General features: G+C 40.0%; 2 protein-coding genes across 2 annotated transcripts in view; one reads left to right on the top strand and one right to left on the bottom strand.

Annotated features, from left to right (window-relative positions):
• Nucleotides 1-8,829: 8,829 nt before the first annotated feature.
• Nucleotides 8,830-9,294, bottom strand: LOC122739857 (ubiquitin-conjugating enzyme E2 C-like). Its single transcript, XM_043981568.1, has one exon. It carries the CDS (start codon nucleotides 9,232-9,234, stop codon nucleotides 8,830-8,832), a length of 405 nt encoding a protein of 134 aa, XP_043837503.1. The 5' UTR covers nucleotides 9,235-9,294.
• A 4,088-nt stretch (nucleotides 9,295-13,382) lies between these two features.
• Nucleotides 13,383-14,847, top strand: part of LRRC36 (leucine rich repeat containing 36) — a 43,888-nt gene continuing 42,423 nt past the window's right edge. Inside the window, exon 1 of the mRNA XM_043981569.1 lies at nucleotides 13,383-13,510. Within this exon, the coding sequence (XP_043837504.1) occupies nucleotides 13,383-13,510 (128 nt within the window). The remainder of the gene's footprint in view (nucleotides 13,511-14,847) is intronic.

The following is a 14,847-nucleotide window of genomic DNA, read 5'->3' on the forward strand; positions in this document are numbered from 1 at the left end:
GTCCCTTGGGATTGTCTTGGATCATTGTACTGCTGAGAGTAGTTAAGTCATTCACAATTGCTCATTGAACAATACTTCTGTCACTATGCACAATGTCCTCCCAGTTCTGCTCACTTCACTATACATCAGTTCATATGAGTCTTTCCAGGTTTTTCTGGGATCATCCTGTTTGTCATTTCCTATAGCACAATACCATTCCACTACAATCATATACCTTCTTCAGTCATTCCTCAATTGATGAACATTCCCTTGATTCCCAATTCTTAGCCACCACAAAGAGTTGCTATCAATATTTTTTGTACAATTTCCCCCCCTTTTCTCTTTTTCATGATTACTATTGTTAACTATTTCCCTCCATCCTATTCCCTTCCCCATGGTATTTATTCTATTATCTATCTTCTTTCACCCTATCCCTCTTCAAAAGGGATTTGCTTCTGTCTGTCCCCTCCCCCAATCTGCCCTCCCTTCTTTTGCCCCTCTCCTTTATCCCCTTCCCCTCCTATTTTCCTGCAGGGTTAGATGGATTATTCTACCCAATTGAGTGTGTATGTTATTCCCTCCTTGAATCAATTCTGATGAGATTAAGGTCTTTGAGCCAATTCTGATGAGTGTTAGGCTCATTTACTGCCCAGATTAAATAGATTACTCCACCCGGTTGGGTGTGTGTGTGTGTGTGTTAATCCCTCCTTGAGCCAACTCTGATGAGAGTAAGGTCTTTGAGCCTATTCTGATGAGTGTAAAGTTCATTTACTGCCCTGCTCCTCCCCCATCTCTTCCCCCACTCCATAAGCCCTTTCCTGTTTCTTTCATGTGGGATTTCACCCCATGCTACCTCTGCCCTCCCCCCTCCCCCAGTGCATTCCTCTCACCCCTCAATTTTACCCTAAAGATGTCATCATGGGGCAGCTAGGTGACACAGTGGACAAATCATCCACCCTGGACCCAGGGGGACCCCAGCCATAACCCGGCCTCAGACACAAGACAGTCACCCACTGCACAACTCCAGGTATGTCCCCCAACTCCAATTTTTTATGGTTCTCTAGGGTCTTGTATTTGAAAGTCAGATTTGCCATTCAGTCCAGGTCTTTTCATCACATATACCTAAAAGTCATCTTTTTCATTGAAGTTCCATTTTTTTTTTTCTCTGAAAGATTATGATCAGTTTTGCTGGATATGTGATTCTTGGTGGTAATCCCAATTCCTTTGCCCTCTGGAATATCATATTCCATGCCCTCCGGTTCTTTAATGTAGAAGCTGCTAGATCTTGTGCTATCCTGACTGGGGCTCCACAGTACTTGAATTCTTTCTTTTTGGTAGCTTGCAATATTTTCTCCTTGACCTGGGAGCTCTAGAATGTGGCTATAATATTTCTGGGAGTTTTCCATTTGGGATCTCTTTCAGGAGGTAATCGGTAGATTCTTTCAATTTCTATTTTACCTTCTGCCTCTAGAATATCTGGGAAATTTTCCCTGACAATTTCTTGGAAGATGATGTCTAAGCTCTTTCCTTGATCAAGGTTTTCAGGTAGACCAATAATTTTCTTTTCCTTTTTTTTTTTTTTTTTAGTGAGGCAATTGGGGTTGAGTGACTTGCCCAGAGTCACACAGCTAGCAAGTGTTAAGTGTCTGAGGCTGGATTTGAACCCAGGTACTCCTGACTCCAGAGCCGGTACTCTATCCACTACGCCACCTAGCTGCCCCGACCAATAATTTTCAAATGATCTCTCCTGGATCTATTTTCCAGGTCAGTAGTTTTTCCAAGAAGATATTTCACATTGCCCTCTATTGTTTTTATTCATTTGGATTTGCTTTATTGTGTCTTGGTTTCTCATAAAGTCACTAGTTTCCATTTGTTCAATCCTAATTCTTAGGTAATTATTTTCATCAGAGAGCTTTTCCATTTGGCTTTTCAAGCTGTTGACTTTTTTTCTCATGTCTTTCCTATATCACCCTCATTTCTCTTTCCATTTTTTCCTCTACCTCTTGTAACTTTATCTTCAAAGTCCTTTTTGAGCTCCTCTATGGCCTGAAACCAATTCATATTTTTCTTGGAAGCTTTAGATATAGGGCCCTGATGTTGATATCTTCCTTGTCACTAAAGAAATTTTCTATGGTCCTCACCTTTCTCTGTCTGCTCATCTTGCCTTTCTTCTACTTGACTTTTAGTTCCTTAAAGTGGGGCACTGTTTCCAGGCTCCAGTATCTCAAGCTTCAGAAGATCCCAGGTGGTATGATTTAAAGAAGAGCACGTTCTTTACTTGCCTGGCCTGTTCCCTAGTCCCTGTTTAGTAGATGACCCCAGACCAACTTGTTAATCAATCATCTTTGTGTGTTGTGGCTGTGAGCTCTGATGAGCTTGTGCCTCTCCCCCACCTGGGCCACTGCTACTCAACCCTACCTCCTGGTTCCTAGCAGGGGTGAAAAACCCAAGTTCTGCCTCAGCACCAGTAGAGACCCCTGTAATCTCCCCTCTGCCAAGGGCTCGGTCCTCTCACCAGACTGTAAGCTTAGTTCTAGATGATAGTGGCACTGCAGCTGATTCAGAGGCTCTGGGGGTCTCTTTGTCTGGCGAGGCCTTCGTGGGACTGGATCCTGTCTCAGTACAGCAGCTCCTTCCTTCTGATCTTCTAAGCTGTCCTTGATTGGAAAATGATGTCAGCACATTCTTCTGTGGATTTTGCTGCTCCAGGAATTGTCCTATGGCATAATTTGGATGTTTTTTGGAGCAATCGTGTTGTGAATTCGAGTCATAATACATTCTTTTTTTTTTTTTAACTTTGACATGATCTCTTGATGCTATTTTCAAATAACTATTGGGTTTGGTGGACTTCTCTCTATTGAAACTTAAAGATTGGAAGAGACATTAGAGATAATTTGGTCCAATACCTTCATTTTGGAGATGGAGAATGGAAGCCTAAGAGAGGAAATTATTTGCTAAAAGTTACATAGTAAGCAAAAAAGCTAGAATTTGAACTAACTTCAAATATAGTACCCTTTCAATTACAGCAGCATTTCTTAAACTTTTGGTTTTAGGACCCTTCTCTATTTTTAAAAATTATTGGGGATTTCAAAAAGCTTTTATTGTATGATTATATCTCTGGATAATTACCATATTAGAAATTAAAACTGGTAAGATTAAATTTTTTTATTTTGAAATAGCAATAATACATCACATGATAAACTTTTGAAAAAAAACTTTTTCAAAACAAAAAATGAGAAGATGCATATTTTTGCAAATTTCTTTAATGTCTGGCCTAATAAAAGACAGCTAGATTCTCATATCTGTTTCTGCATTCCATATGTTGAATAATGTTGTTTTGAAGAAGATGAAGAGGGGCAGGTAGGTGGCTCAGTGGATAGAACACCGGCCCTGGATTCAGGAGGACCTGAGTTCAAATCCAACCTCAGACACTTAACACTTACTAGCTGTGTGACCCTGGGCAAGTCACTTAACCCCAATTGCCTCACCAAAAAAAAAAAAAAAAGACAATGAAGTATATGAAGAAAATCCAGCCTCATACAGATATGTAGTTGGAAAGGGGAGAAATATTTTGATAGTCAAATAATGGCTTAGTATTATTATGAAAATAGATGTCACCCCACAGACCTTGATATTGTCTCAGGTCCTCCTACAACATATTGATAACCCTTAGATTACCCCAAAGCTTCCTTCCCTGAGGCTTTAAGGGAACACTCAAAAACATCACAAGGGGCAGGAAGAAGAAGGAAAGTCTATTTTCACTAACTGCTATTAATCTGAACACTTACTGAGAAAGAACTTAATATATTTGCTAATGATCTCTTTTCAGAGTTGGTGGAGTCTCTTTCATTGCAGGGATCCTATGTAGGAAAAATCCATTCCATTGGTGAGACCTTCAAAAATTTTAAAAATCTCCGATCCTTAGATCTATCAAGAAATTTAATCTCTAGTCTACAGGTAAGTTCCATTTGATGAGAGGATTGTAGATGGTAGACCATACTGTAGAAGAGTTGGTTGCATTCTTGAGCCATGAGAAAAGAAGGAAGGAAATAAGCATTTATATAGCACCTTCTATGTGCCACAGGTATTCTGTTATATAGGGGCTTTACTACAAATATTATTTCATGTCCTCACAAGAACCCTACAAGGTAGGTAATATCCATATTTTACACTTGAGGTAATTGAGGCAGACAGTCTAAATGACTTGCCCAGAGTCTGTCTGAGACCATATTTGAGTTTAGGTCTTCTTGCCTCCAGACCCAACATTCTAATCTATGCCTGGTTTCCTCAGAAGGTAGAAAAGACTTGTGGAGAGACCTGATGGTTGTTTTCAAATATTTAAAGATTTGGCGTATGGAAGAAGGTTTAGACGTGTTCTGTCTGGCACCAGAAGACAGAAATAAGAGCATTAGTGGGAAATTTCAGAGAGGCAGATTTTAAGTCATTATAGGAAAGAGCCTCCTAATAATTAGAGATGTCCAAAAGTAGAATGAGCTGCTTCACCAGGCTCATTGATGAGGATCATTGGAAGTATTCAAATGGAGGATGGAAAATTGCTGAAGATTTTGAAGAAAAAAGATTCTTGATGAGGTTTGAAATCAGACCTCTAAGATCCTCTGCAAGTCTGAGGATCTGATTCTGTGATATTATGTGGCCAGGGTGGTAAACACAGCAAATATTATATATCAGTTCACTCTTAGAAGAAATGAGGAATTGAGAATGCCTCCTAAAAGAAGATAACAGCTTTTTCATTTTTGTCTTAAAGACCCAACTAGATAGCTGAGATCTATTCAATCTTAGATTTACTGGCATTTTACTTTAGCATCTCTTCCTGATTAGGGGAAAATTTAGGTTGAGGCTTGAAGGTTCCCCCCAAAAGATGAATTTCATGGAGCATTTGAAAGAGGAAGAGATGAAGGGTTGGAAGGCAAGGAAACTTTTCCATACCTGGCAGTGTAGAAAAAAGCCTGGGCATGAAAGTAGAAAGGAGCAGGCCTGGGCAGAGCAAAGGTAGTAAGGATTAGTGAACATACACAAGGGTTCTCTAAACATACACACACAATTTGTGTTCTTTTCTCTTGGGTCCCAAATGCTATGCAGAAGGTGGCATTATTCCCACACGTTCCCATTGTGAAAAGCCTTTTCTCTGTACTTTTCCAGATACTCTCTAAGTGAACTAAAGGTTTCAGATTGTCTTCTCAGCTTGATATTTCATGGGATACAAACCATAATCTAGATCAGAGGTCTGAATGATTTCCAGGCTGCATCCTTAGTACAATTAACCCCTAATACAAAGCAGAGGCAGAATCTGGTCAATCTGAAGTTTACTGGCTTAATTTTCTAGACTCCTGTTAGTTCCTATCCAAGAAAATCTTCCCTGGATGCCTTCTGAAAAGAAAGACTGGAGTTTTCTAGCAGGACTCTTGTTGCTCCATTGGTTTCAGAAAACTGTTGGGCTAGAGTTTCCCCTTCTACATTTTATCATGGAGTTGACTGGCTGGATATGAACTCTATGGGTGTTCTCCTTTCCTAGGTAAAATAAATGGAAAAAATAAACATTGCTCTTGTTTGTTTTGCAATCAATGATACTTGCTTAATATGATGTATTCATCTCTCCAGTACCAAGAAGCACTTTACTTAATTGCCTTAGGGAAAACAAAATGACTGTGATAATTGCCAATGCATCTTTAAGGAATGCATGGACCATTAAGAGTTAGGAAGGTAGAAGGAGGATGGAAACTATTCACTTGACAGTCACATCAAAAGGAATTAAAAGTTACCTGACATGGAGCATCAAACTTACCTAGTGCTTGCAATACCCAGAGGTATTGATAATAGACTCAACAATTGTAATTTCTGGCTCATTTATTGATAGTGAATAGAAAATGAGTTTACAAAAAAACAATTTATAGTAAATGTATTATGTGAAATCAGAGGGAAGGACATTGCCAGCCAGGAGAATCAGGGAAAGTTTTGGGGCAGAAGACAGCATTTGAGATCCACTCTAAAGGATGAATAGGCATAAAAAAGAAGAACAGGATAGAGGCAGTTCTGGTTGTAGGAAACAGCATGAGCAAAGGCAGGGAGGCAGGAGAGCACCCTGTATTTGGGGGGACAGAAGGGGAGGGGGGAGAGCAGCATTCTAGTTTGTTTGGATTGTAAAGGAGAAGAATATGAGACAAATCTCAAAAGGTATACCAGTGCCCAATTGTGGAGGGTTTTATATAGGTTTGGAAAAATTGTACAGAAATGGGCAAAAATGTCTGATTTTTTTCAACAAAACTGTATTAAGCATCTGCTGTAGCAGACACCAATAAGACAGCTGTGAAAACAGTCAGGGGATCTGGGTTCAAATGCCAATTCTGCCAAATACTACTTGGAATGACGCCACCTGCTGGAGACTTACTGAAGGAAAGCTCCAACATGAGGAGAGGGCCTCTGAGGGCAGGACCATGCGTCTTTTCTTTGCCGTCAGGAAGTGATGTTTGCTTGTGGGAGGAAGAAGGGAGAGGCTGGCACGCTGGCTCACTCTCTTTTGTGTGGACTCTGGTGGAGAGTGGAGCTAGGAATGCTCTCTCCCTTTAACAGATAGATGAATCTAGGCCTTTCTCTTTCTCTTCACCAAATTCTTATTCTCCTTAATAAATGCTTAAAAGTCTAACTCTTGCTAAAGCTTATAATTTATTGGCGACTACTTATTAGATATTTTAGACAGTATAGCTACAATTTTAGCCCCTACAAACCATATATCCATTAAGAGTTTTAAAAACATACCCTTCTCCCAAAGAATCGACTTTTCTGCCTTGATTTCTTTTTCATTAAAAAAATGGAGCAGCAGTTAGAATCCAGGAGTGTGGTTGGGACTCAGACATGGCAAAAGGTGTGCTGAAGGCATTTTGCTTCCCTAATACAAGACAGAATTGGGATGGGAACATAGAGATTGGACATGACTGAAAAAGAGCACTACTGACAAGCAGGCACCCCCATTTGAACGTAAGATTTTATAAATTGCTTTGAGTTTCTTGGAAGAAACATACATTATAGATGAATTATTAATACTTAAAACCTCATAAGACTGTAGCTTTTCAAGGAGAAAATAATGTGGGAGAAAGAACAGAAGAAAGACTTGAGATGAATAAGAAATAATCATGAAGGTGATTTAGAAAGCTTTTAGAATTGTGGAGAAGGCCAGAGATTGAATTTGGGAAGAAGGTTGGGAAGACTTGAGAAGTTGAAAGCTAAAGGAGGAGGACTCAATTTGAAGGAAGAGGGAGAGGGTTCATTTTGAAAGAGGAGAAGAATTAGGGGGAAAGGACCCAAGGAGGAGAAGAAGGAATTGCAAAAGAAGGGGCAGAAGAAGAAATGAACTGAAGGAGGAGAAGGAAAAGGAGAAAGTAGTAAGAAAAGTTAAAAGACAAGAAAAGATAAGAGGTTAGAGAGAGGAGGAAAAGGAAGTTCATTATGGCTGTCAAGGTATTATGGTTTGTTAAAGAGGTGAGAGTGACAACTCGAGTTCATAATCATCCTAATCTGAGGTTCTCACTTCTAGTAACTGTAACAATTGGAATGACACCACCTGCTGGAGACTTACTGTAGGAAAGCTCCAACATGAGGAGAGGGCCTCTGAGGGCAGGACCATGCGTCTTTTCTTTGGTGTCAGGAAGTAACGTTTGCTGGTGGGAGGAAGAAGGGGGAGGCTGGTGCTCTGACTCACTCTCTTTTCTGAGGACTGGTGGAGAAGGGAGCTACAAATGCTCTCTCCCTTTAATAGATAGAGGAATCTAGGCCTCTCTCTTTCTCTTCACCAAATTCTTATTCTCCTTAATAAATGCTTAAAAGTCTAACTCTTGCTAAAGCTTATAATTTATTGGCAACCACTCATTAGATTTTAGACAGTATAGCTAGAATTTTAGCCCTTACATAACTAAGGAGGGCATGGTGAGTTTTGCAGTGATTTGCATTGAGTACCCAAAGTTTGTCATTTTCCCACATTTATACTATTTGTACTACAAGTTATACTATTCGTACTGGACTCCCTCCTAGGAGAGATAGTGATGGGGTTTGAAGAATGCCTCTCTATATTCCAGGTCATCAAGTGTAGTGAAATGTTCCCTTAAAAATGAAAGAAGAGGGGCAGCTAGGTGGCATAGTGGATAGAGCACCAGCCCTGGATTCAGGAGGACCTGAGTTCAAATCCAACCTCAGACACTTGACACTTACTGTGTGACCCTGGGCAAGTCACTTAACCCCAATTGCCTCATCAAAATAAAGAAAGAAAGAAAGAAATATTTTTTTAAAAAATGAAAGAAGAAAAACAACTAGGCTCCCAGTGTGAAAGCCAGGAAGGACCTGAAGAGGCAAAAGCGAACCCTGAACTATGTCAGAAGGTTGAAGGGTAAAAGAATGTCACAAAGGAGGAAGGAAAGGAGGCCCATTGAACACTTGGAGCTAAGAGAAAAATGAGGCTGTTTTTTAATAAGGGAAGATAGATACTCTGAAGAGGATGTGTCTGCATGTCCTCCAAGGAGTGAAATCTACAAGGGCTCTCTGGTGACAATTTATCCACTAAGGATCAGAAGAAAAGAAAAAAGAGTAGTGATCGTTGGTGATTTCCTCTCCAGGCTGCTCTCTAGACTTTTTTTTTTTTAAAACAAAACAAAACAAAACAAATTTATTTATAAATTAATGTTGAGGGCTGATCTAGAGTTTAAGAAAAAAGGAAAACAGTATGATACAGTCCTGTACAGAAGAGAGAAGACAGGTTATGAGGAAAGGGAAAAGATGCACACACACACACATACATATATGAACAAGATGAAGGGACGATAGGCTGGGCAGCCGGGGTCAGGGCTACTGGCTAGTCACCTGCTTCACGTAGGTTTCCAGCAGGTACTTTTTAAAGGCTGTGGGGTTTGTCCAAAGTTCAGCAGCGTGTATGTTCAATGGGTTGTCAATGTTGGGTTCTCCCAGCAGGCTCTGGATAAATAGTAGAATGGTCCTGACATCATACAGAGCTGACCACTTGCCCTTGAGGATGTCCAAACAGATATTGCCTTGGGTATCCACATTAGGATGGTAACAAGGTGTGACAAATTTCACAGTGGGAGCATTATATGGGTAGCCACTGGGGAACTCCAGGGGGAGCTTGTACCTCAGGTCTTCATATACTGTCCCAGCAGCCCCAACCCATTTGAAGAGGTTGTCAGACTCTGGGAAGGCAGAAATTCCTTTGTCTCCAGACATCATTAGGGTCATCAATTCCTGCTGTAACCTCTTGCCCACGAATCCATGGGCCACACCTGCTCCAGGCTCAGCCCCCTTATGGAGGCGCTGGCAGCAGCCGGTTCTGCGAGGCCATGGGGGACCAGAGATAAAGCAAGAGAAACTCTCAGGTGGCAACTGCCCTCTAGACATTTTTGACCATGCCTCAGCTCTTCATTCTCAAACCTCACTCTAGACTTGGAATTTACATATTGCAAGTACCCTCCACTGCAGCAGCCTTCACTTAACCCTCATTGTCCCACCAAAAAAAAAAAAAAAAAAAAGGAAAGAAAAAAAGTCTTGGGCAAGAAATTGAAGACTTTGGGAGGCATAAATAAACGTGTTTTCATCACTGCTGCCTATCAAAGGCAAGGACAAGAAGAGAAAAACTGGTTTGGGAAATGAAGCTGTTTAAGATCAGGTGTCCGAGAATTAAATTTGGATTTCTGTATCACAGCTTACAATATAAGAATGACAGGCTTATCTCCACAGATGGAGTGGAGCCCTTAACAAGGGCTAGCAGAACTTCATTTGCCTGGTGTTGATGTGTTTAAAAAGCCTTTAACCTGAAAAGGAGAGTGGAGGCAAGAAATAGCCCGTGTAGATCCAGTGAGCTAGTTACCGTAAGTAGCTAGAATGTAGAAGAATGTATAATAGAAATCCTGGAAGTTCACGGAAGAAAAAATCCAAGAAAAGAACAAGTGGCCTCCAATGTCTGTACATAAATATGCAGGGTACAGCTAACCTACGAAAACTGGAAATTACTCAACAAATGTGTATTAAGCACTTGTGATGTGCCAAACACTGGGGATACAAAGGCAAAAATGAAATATTTTCTCCACCCTCAGGGAGCTTCCATTTCACTTGAAAAGCAAAACATATTCAAGCTAATAAGGTAATTGGGGGGGCATTAGTACTTGGGGGATAAGAAAGTCTTCAAGTAATAAAAAAATAGAAGATGGCATTTGAGCTGAACTTTGAAGGAAACTAAGGAGTTAAGCAGATAGGGAAAGGAAATGTGTTCTTGGCCGGGGAAACAGTCACCTATGTGAAGGCGGACAACTGATGACCAAGAAAAGACAAAAATGCTCAATTCTTATTTTGCTCCTGTTTTCTTTGCTAATGAGGATGATTTTTGGATGGGGAAGAGGGCAGAATAAATATGGCTCGTGGGGACTTGATAGCCACAATAAATAAGGAGATAGGAAAAGAGCACCTAGATGGAAGCTCCTGGTGATTCAAATGAACGACATCTTTGGGCATTAGAAAAATGGGTGGAGACGGTTGTGAAGGCACAAGAGAGAGATTATAGCTTTAAAGAAGGGCAAATGTGTCGTGGTTGTCAAAAAGGAAAAGAAAATGAAATCTGTAAACTGTAGGTCAGGGAGCTTGACTTGGATATCTGGCAAGATTCTGAAACATTATTAAAGGGATAGTGAGCATCAAGAAAATGACCAGCATGGGCGTTATCAAAAACCCTTTTTTGACAGGATGACTAAATCGGTAGATGAGGGAGTAGTGTAAATACATTTTATCAAGATCAAGGTTCTTGACCTGGGGGCTACAGACCCCTAGGTGGCCATGGAGGTCTTCAGCAGGTCTGTGAACTTGAATGGGAAAACATTAGATCTTTGTTTTCACTAACCTCTAATGAAAATTTAGCATTTCCTTTAATTAAGAATTTTCTTTTAAAACCCAACAAACCATTATACTGAGAAGTCCACAGGCTTGCTTCAACAAACTGCCGAGGGGGTTCGGGTTAAGAACAAGAAAGGTTAAGAACCCTCAATCTAGATTTTAGCAGAGCATTTGATAAAGTACTTCATATTGTTGTTCCGGCAAAGATCGAGAGATTTGGGCTAGGCAATTAGACTCAGAAATGGTTCGTTGAGGGGACCCAAAAGGTTGTCATTGTTGTCATCGTTATTATCAGTTTAATGTCAGTTTAGAGGAGGGATCTCTAGTGTGACACCCCAGGGATCTGTGCTGCTTCACAGTTTGATAAGTAATTTAGATGAAGGTAGGAAAGGTGTACTTCTCTAGTTTGTTGGTGACATAAAACTAGATTAGATATTGGATGATAGGATTCAAAAACATCTTCACAATTTGCATTGGATTGAATGAAAATTTAATAGAAATTAAATGTAAAGCCTCGCACATGACTTAAAAAAACAACAATGCCACAAGTATGTGGCTAGACAACTTTATTTGGAAAAGAGCTGAGGGCTCTTTGGATGGAGGGCTTAATTGTGTGGCAGACATCTGGTATAGCAGACAAGAAAACACATGTGATCTTAGACTGCATTAAAAGAGGCCGGAGAAGAGCTCCCTTACCCTCTGCCCTGGTCAAGGCATATATGAAGTGGTGTGTGTAGTTCTGGATGCCTCATTTTAGGAAGAACACTGAGAAACAAGCATCTAGAAGATGCCCCAGAAGGTGAATTGTTTCAAGTTTATACCATAGGAAGAAGTGGCTGCTGAAAGCCCTGGGGATATTTAACACGTTAAAGACTGAGGAGCTGCCTGGTAGCTGTATTGAGGTATTGGGAGGACTGCTGCTGAGAAAGGGCATGAGACTTGTTCTGCTTGACCCAGAGCAGTGAATGGAAGTTAGAAGAAAAGTGAAGTGTCATTGAAGGGAAAACTGCCTAAAAACTATAGCTGTGCAAAAGTGGGATGGGCTGCCATATTGAGGGGGGGGGGCGTTGCCCTCCCTGTCCTTAGAGGTCTTCAGGCTAAAGATGGATGACCAGTTGTTGGGTATGTTGAAGTGCAAATTTTCATCCCATTGTGGGTTGGACTAGATGGCCTTTCCAACTCTGAAATTCTGTGATCGCCACTTAGAACTGGGAAGGACCTTAGAGAACATCTTGTCCAAGGGGACTGAGGGAGAAGAGAAGAGATTCTAAACCAGGGCCTTTAATTCCAAATCTAGCGCTCTTGATGAGGTCTCACATGCACAGGGTAGCTTAACTCCTTCTGAAAGGCTACTTGTGCTTCATCATACACCTGAGTGACATTCTAAGCCCTGCCTTCTCCTACATATATCAGGTGGGTGCTAAGTAGCAAGTATAATCCCCTTCTTAGCTGTGGGCTTGAAGTCTCTTCCAACAGGCATCTTTTAACAGTTTTTTCCTTAATAGGGTATCGAGTATTTATCTTCACTCCAAGATCTGAATTTATATTACAACAACATTCCTTCATTAGCAGAAGTGTCCCGCCTGCAGGCATTACCTTGCCTAAAAGAGCTAGATTTGAGACTCAATCCTGTTGTCAGGAAAGATACAGACTATAGACTCTTTGCTGTACATGTGCTACAAAATCTGGAGAAACTGGGTGAGAGCCTCCCCTTCCTACACCCCATCCTTTCAAAGACCTTGGGAAACAGCGAGATTCACTCTTAACTTGTTGCCTCCTACCATCTGAGAAGTTGGCCCAGGCTATAAAACTGTCAGTGCATTGTTTATTAGTATTTATATAGATCTTTTATTTGGGGAGAATTTTTTGTGTTTTTAATAATATTCTTTCATTTTAATCTTACTCCATTTTAGTTCTCTCTAGTTGGATATTATTTGATTACTTCAGAAAAAGAAACAACACCCCAACACATTAGAAAAATGCTTCCAGGCTGACACTTGGACTAATATAGGCTCCTGGGATATGAAACTCTTGATGATCCATAGCAAGAAACAAACACATCCCTTCCAATATTGTGTATCCCTATCCTTTTATTGATGAGTTAGTCACCTTACCTTATTTTAGGAAAGGAAATTTTGAATCAATAACATGGGCAAAACAGACCTATGTGAGCCAGTTCTTTCCAAATAGGGGTCACTTAATTTCAGCCCTTAGGCTCAAACCATTTGGTTCATGGGAACTTTAGTTATTAGCACATGCCTTAACTGAAGACAGAATACTTTAGTAGTTTACTGTCCAACCTTCCCTTACTTAGGTGTGGTTGCACCTGTGTAGCAGTTGTTGCTATGATATTTCTTAATGTCTTTAGGAGTTCCTGGTAGTCCCAGTGACAGCATAATAGCATTGTTCTGTCATCTGTCTCTGCCCACAGCACAAAAGGATATGAAATTTGTTCCTGGTTTACACTTTATGAATTTGATTTGATGTCACAGGAAATAATTAGCATGCTCAGACCATCTTTTTTGTCTTTAGATGACCGGGTAGTCCGGGACAGTGAGCGGAAAGCTGCCAAGCTTCATTTTAGTCAGCTGGGCAGCAATGAAAATTTCTTCTTTGACATGGAAAATAAGAGGTAAGGAGTTTTATCTTATTTTAATTGGTTCTTGATTGTGTTACAGTGAACAGTGAGCTTCCAGCAAAAGATCTTTACTTCCCAGCATAAATCACAGGTTGTTAAAATCCCCACTGGCATAAGTAGCTAGAGAATTGTCTCACATAGCTCTTCCATATATGTACTCCTGTCTTTTTGAACAATTGTGTCCCGTGTGTAACATGCTGTTGTGGAAAGAGTGATGGAGACCTGGGTTTGAATCTAGGTTCTGGAACTTACTTGCTTTGTGACCTTGGGGAAGTCACTTAACTTCTCAGCCCCTCAGTTTCATTATCTATAAAATGGAGATAATACTTGCATTAACCAGTAGACATGATGAAACATTTCCTTCCTCTTGATAGAGAAAGAATAGGTTTGGAAGGTTGCATATGCTGCTGTGTAAGGGAAAAACAGGAACCACAATCATTTCATGATATCTTGATGGACTAAAAATGTAGAAATACCTAAACTTCCTAGAGTCATAAGATACAAAGAAATAAAATACAACTTCGTAAGAACAAAGTAAAATGAATAGCTTCATATCAATGCCAATCACCACATTTGGTATTGTTTAACTTTTTTTCTTTTTTATGAGAAAATGACTGCTATAAAAACAAAAGGAAGCAATAAAAGAAAAAAAATTGCACTACGTCTTATATAGAGTTGTGAGTAAAAGCTCTTTATAAATTTTTACAACGTTCCATGAAGTAAGCTATTATTATTATTTTAGAATCAGTTTTAGTACATTTTCTCCATTGTCTCCCTACACTTAGGGAGTACCATAAAACTTGCTTAGGTCCCTGAACAGACTGTCCAGACTTCTTTTTCTTCTTGGTTATAATCTATATGTGGCTTTTTACTAACCAAGTTGAGAACTACTATTTAGTCAGGCAGAAATATAAATAGACTATTCTGTCTGGTGTTTGGTGTAACCAAAAGAAATAAAGCAAAGGAAGAATCATTTCTCTGTGAAGCAAATAATGAGAAGACTAGTTAAGTACCCGAATGGTGAATGGTTCAGCCACTCTTTTTCATTTTGAGTTAGTGATTATATTCAAATACATTCATTTTGTGCCTTAACATGAAGCTGGAAAACTCAATCTTTGGAGCCGCTTTAAAAAAATGTAGGAGAAAGTTGGAGTTTGTAAAGTCAAGACTCAAAATATGATTTTCTTTCCGCTTAGGTGCTTTTTTGGCAATAGGGTATGCTGCTGCCAGGCATCAGTGGTTCTTTGGTCATATCTAGATAATTGAAAGGCTTGTCTTCCCCTAAGGGTGAATAACTGAAAATGGAATAGCTTACTAGATCAGATTCATCT

Source organism: Dromiciops gliroides, chromosome 2, assembly GCF_019393635.1.
Source record: "Dromiciops gliroides isolate mDroGli1 chromosome 2, mDroGli1.pri, whole genome shotgun sequence".
Lineage (NCBI taxonomy): Eukaryota > Metazoa > Chordata > Mammalia > Microbiotheria > Microbiotheriidae > Dromiciops > Dromiciops gliroides.

Excerpts from the sequence above, each read along its gene's own strand:
- LOC122739857 (XM_043981568.1), bottom strand. The coding sequence starts at position 9,234 with ATGACCCTAATGATGTCTGGAGACAAAGGAATTTCTGCCTTCCCAGAG.